The sequence below is a fragment of the Etheostoma cragini genome, chromosome 6 (genome assembly GCF_013103735.1).
Source record: "Etheostoma cragini isolate CJK2018 chromosome 6, CSU_Ecrag_1.0, whole genome shotgun sequence".
Classification (NCBI taxonomy): domain Eukaryota; kingdom Metazoa; phylum Chordata; class Actinopteri; order Perciformes; family Percidae; genus Etheostoma; species Etheostoma cragini.
The window spans coordinates 14,060,440-14,065,342 of NC_048412.1; the positions used below are offsets into that span (position 1 = coordinate 14,060,440).

At 38.7% G+C, this 4,903-nt stretch overlaps 1 protein-coding gene across 4 annotated transcripts in view; it reads left to right on the forward strand.

Moving 5' to 3' along the window:
• Window positions 1-1,716: 1,716 nt before the first annotated feature.
• The window catches only part of LOC117946933 (trypsin-3), a 30,863-nt gene continuing 27,676 nt past the window's right edge, over window positions 1,717-4,903 (forward strand). For 3 of the 4 annotated variants that reach the window (XM_034875451.1, XM_034875452.1, XM_034875450.1), the window contains exons 1-4: window positions 1,717-1,838; window positions 1,989-2,145; window positions 2,320-2,573; window positions 2,671-2,750. In XM_034875451.1, coding sequence (XP_034731342.1) covers window positions 1,799-1,838; window positions 1,989-2,145; window positions 2,320-2,573; window positions 2,671-2,750 — 531 coding nt within the window. In that variant the 5' untranslated portion in view covers window positions 1,717-1,798. Of the gene's footprint in view, window positions 1,839-1,988; window positions 2,146-2,319; window positions 2,574-2,670; window positions 2,808-2,891; window positions 3,122-4,903 lie in introns of those variants that run through there. The other variant, XM_034875449.1, reaches the window with a different exon arrangement.

The following is a 4,903-nucleotide window of genomic DNA, read 5'->3' on the forward strand; positions in this document are numbered from 1 at the left end:
CGTAGCCTCCAACAATCTTGTCATCCTCAATGGGAGCGGCATCTGATGGAGAATTTACCAGAGTTTAGGTTTTGCAGGGCAGTCATTTTGAAAAAAAGAAAACTTAAAGTAAATAGCTCTAAAATACTTTTGTCACGAAATGGTCAAATTTACTTTAAAAAATGAGTAAAAAAGTAAGATTCATAATTACATGCCACAGCGAACAGAGCCAGAAGAATGAAAGCCTTCATGATGGTGTCCGTCTCAGCCTCAGTGTCAGCTCAGCTGCACTGCCGCCCCTTTTAAACCCACTCTGTCCGTCTGCTATCTGATGGACCAAGGACACGTATTTCCATTTTTCCCCTTTCTGTTCAGTAATCTGTGAGAAAAACGCATCTGAAAGACAAGAGCCAACATATTGATAATGTGAGCTCTGGTTGCACCATTGGTTAGGAACATTGAGTTTATGAAAGATGTGCAGTTAATAATTAGTTTGAAATTACTGTAGAAATTCAATGGAAATTGTGTTGCATTTTATTTTTAGCCTTACAATGCCACTTTATCTGTCAATGTAATGTAGGTAGACTGCATTACCACTATACATTTGCTCATATACATTTTCCATGTTTGCCTAGTTTTGAGACCTTAATATTAGTATATCATGGTAATGCAGTCATATGTTATGTTCAACACAATAATTCCTTGAGGTCAATCTGAAACCAGGGGGGACAATCAAAAAGTCAACCCAGGGAGGACGGAATTGCTCTTGAGGACGGCGTCGAGGACAGAGACCCCTTCGGCAGCCGAGTAGGACAGCAAAGGCAGAGCCCCTCTGGAGGCCGAGCAGGCAAAGGGGCAGCTGGGCCGAAGTCAGGTGAAGGGTCAGCTGGACTGGGGATAATCATTTCACATTGTCATCATCTTTTTGATTTTTATTGTTATGAATTACAGCACAATGAAAGGTTTGATCAGCAAACCAGAAAATAGAATATATTACTGTATCTTTGTTTCCATAACGATTTTCAATATAAATACCCTAAAAGACAAATGTTTAAAATGTTGATTTGATCTGTTTCTGTTACCAAATGAGTTAATCACCAGTAACTGTTTCACAGACCCATTCAATCTCAGAGGGCAAATTCAGTCACTCAGTTTTAGTGACAGGAACATTTGATCAAAGAAGCTCCTTGTAGACTCAACTTCAAGCTTTAAAACATAAAATGTGTCTCCCACCGTAAAGCCAACTTCATGTCATTTCTGATTGTCATTTTGTTGTAATCTGCTGAAAACTATCCAAGGCTCTTGTGGATTAACCTTATTGGATAATAAACCAATTCACGTCTTGACTTGAATGGTACGTCAAACTACTACTATCAAAATATACAATAATAGAAGACAGACAGTTGATGTACATTTCTTTGAAAGCTATGGTTTCTCTATGAATAAGGGGCATCTATTCTGCCTGACTATGATTAAGGAAACCCACAGAGAAAGAAGAAGACATTTAATATAAAAAAAATCTTTTGCTTGAAATAATAATAAAAGAAACAAGTAATAGAGTTAGTGAAATATATCTCTGTATAAATACATGAAATCAGGCCCGTGTTTAATGAGCCTGGCCGGATGGTGCAACCAGAGCTCACATTATCAATATGTTGATTCTTGTCTTCCAGATGCGTTTTTCTCACAGGCTACTGAACAGAAAAGTAAAAAAATGGAAAGACATGTCCTTGGTCCATCAGATAGCAGACGGACAGAGTGGGTTTAAAAGGGGCGGCAGTGCAGCTGAGCTGACACTGAGGCTGAGACGGACACCATCATGAAGGCTTTCATTCTTCTGTCTCTGTTAGCAGTGGCATGTAATTATGAATCTTACTTTTTCTCTCATTTTTTAAGTAATTTTAAACGTTTTGTGAAAATAGTACTTTAGAGCTATTTCCTTGAAGATTTCTTTAAAAAATGACTGAAAATGTCCTGCAAAACCTAAACTCTGGTAAATTCTCCATCAGATGCCGCTCCCATTGAGGATGACAAGATTGTTGGAGGCTACGAGTGCAGAAAGAACGCTGTGGCCTACCAGGTCTCTCTGAACGCTGGCTACCACTTCTGTGGAGGCTCCCTGATCTCCAGCACCTGGGTGGTGTCTGCTGCTCACTGCTACAAGTCGTAAGTGCAGACATTTTACATCCACACATTAGGTCCAAAGTCTTAAATACATAAATCCACTTTCAGTGATTCAAATACAATTACATTCTTTTAAAAAGTAATGAAAACCGAGATCCTGACACTGCAATGCCAGATTCCTAACCTATGATTTAACCCTCATGCCTCTTTCTGCAGCCGCATCCAGGTGCGTCTTGGTGAGCACAACATTGCTGTCAATGAGGGCACAGAGCAGTTCATCGACTCTGCAAAGGTCATCCGTCACCCCAGTTACAACAGCGGCAACCTGGACAATGACATCATGCTGATTAAATTGAGCAAGCCCGCCTCCCTGAACAGCTACGTCAGCACCGTGTCCCTGCCCTCCAGCTGTGCCAGCTCTGGCACACGCTGTCTGATCTCTGGATGGGGCAACACCAGCAGCTCTGGGAGTCAGTAACACACTCCACTCACATCTGGAACATATTTTTGGTACATTCTGGGGTATGAATGTTTACATGTAGGGCCTACTGTCTGTTTCCTCTCCAGGCAGCTACCCTGATCGTCTGAGGTGCCTGGATGCCCCCATCCTGAGCGACAGCAGCTGCAGGTCCGCCTACCCTGGACAGATCACCTCCAACATGTTCTGTGCTGGATTCCTCGAGGGAGGCAAGGACTCCTGCCAGGTACGAGTTAAAGTTTCTTAGCGTGGACACATCAAACTTTAGAGTCCCTCTGCTCACATGTCCTTTCTATCTGCGTCCCATCAGGGAGACTCTGGTGGCCCCGTGGTGTGTAACGGTCAGCTGCAGGGTGTGGTGTCCTGGGGTTATGGCTGCGCCCAGAGGAACAAGCCCGGAGTCTACACCAAGGTCTGCAACTACAACACCTGGATCCGCAACACCATGTCCTCCAACTAAAGTCTGACTGGAGTAACATTAAGCAATCGCTTACTATGGCATCTGCTTTGAGAAAATAAATTAACATCAACCTCACTCTCTCTGGTGTTCCCTGTTTTTTTGCTGTTAGATATTAATAAAAAATTTACCAATGAAAAGAGTCATTATTAGTAAAGAAAACAAGATAAAAAGTAATCTCTCTATAGACATGAATACAAGACCTATGTGAAAGAAAAATATTCAGAAAACCTGCTTTAAAATGAAAAATCCGGAATCTACATGTCAAAACCAAATAAAACCGCCGCAAAATGAATTACTTTTCATAACTATTTAAGAGAAAAAAACGTAAGAAATAAAACAAAAAAATACATGTGTAAGTGTTTCTGTACTTTCAAATCTTACAATTCTGAAAAGGCAGACCTCCAACACTTGCCAGATATATATTCATGGATAGAACAAAACAGTTTGGCATTTGAGAGATTTTGAAAAAATTACTTTTCAAGATTTTTTACATAAATAAAGGCATGTTTTGACTGCATGTTGCTCAAATCAACAATTTGTATCCTGAAATACATAGCCTATGCATGTTTTGTTTTTTTTGTTCACCAGCGTGACAAAAGATCTAATAATAAACACTGTATGGAAAAAAAAGAATTTAACATAAAGATTCAGTTTATGTGTCACAACAACATCAACAACTATTTAAAAAAAACACAAGCATTGCAAACAATTCCAGAGAAACATGTTAACGCAAGTATAGTTCCCTCTCCTAACAAATAAAGAAATGAACTAAAAAAGAATTCAGGACTGATATATTGGTGATATTGGTGATAGTAATAGCTAAAAAAAAAAAAAGTTGTACGTTTGCTACTAGACTGCATTTAAAATAAGCGGTCTGACAATTTGACATAGTTTCTGTCTTGTTTTTTTAAGGCAAAGTTAAAGGAATCAGGAGAACATACAGGAGGAAACAGACGAGAAAGTGAATACAGTATCTTTACCAGTTAGTGAGTGAAAATATAAACATCATCAAATAAATACCGACAACTTTAATACACTATTGATATGAAAGTTATCGTGTTTTTCTCCATGTTATGGTCTCTTGTGCACCTGCTTGAGAACACATTTTTGCCCAATGGCCTATACAACATGATCACCACTCATCTGTACTTAGTAATTTTCTGTTTGTTTTTACTATTAATATTACTATTTTATTGTCTTGTCAGGAGATCTCGAGTGTCCAGAAGGTGCCCATGAAAAAAATGTATTAGTATTAGTATTGTTATTATTATTTTTATTATTATTGTAGTAATGCAGTATACCTACATTACATTGACAGATAAAGTGGCATTGTAAGGCTAAAAATAAAATGCAAAAAAAATTCCATTGAATTTCTGCCGTAATTTCAAACTAATTATTAAGTGCATAACTTTCATAAACTCAATGTTCCTAACCGATGGTGCAACCAGAGCACACATTATCAATATGTTGATTCTTGTCTTCCAGATGCGTTTTTCTCACAGATTACTGAACAGAAAGTTGAAAAATGGAAAGACATGTCCTTGGTCCATCAGATAGCAGACGGACAGAGTGGGTTTAAAAGGGGCGGCAGTGCAGCTGAGCTGACACTGAGGCTGAGACGGACACCATCATGAAGGCTTTCATTCTTCTGTCTCTGTTAGCAGTGGCATGTAATTATGAATCTTACTTTTTCTCTCATTTTTTAAGTAATTTTAACCATTTTGTGAAAATAGTACTTTAAAGCTATTTATTTTAAGATTTCTTAAATAAATAAAAAAAAACACTGTCCTGCAAAACCTAAACTCTGGTAAATTCTCCATCAGATGCCGCTCCCATTGAGGATGACAAGATTGTTGGAGGCT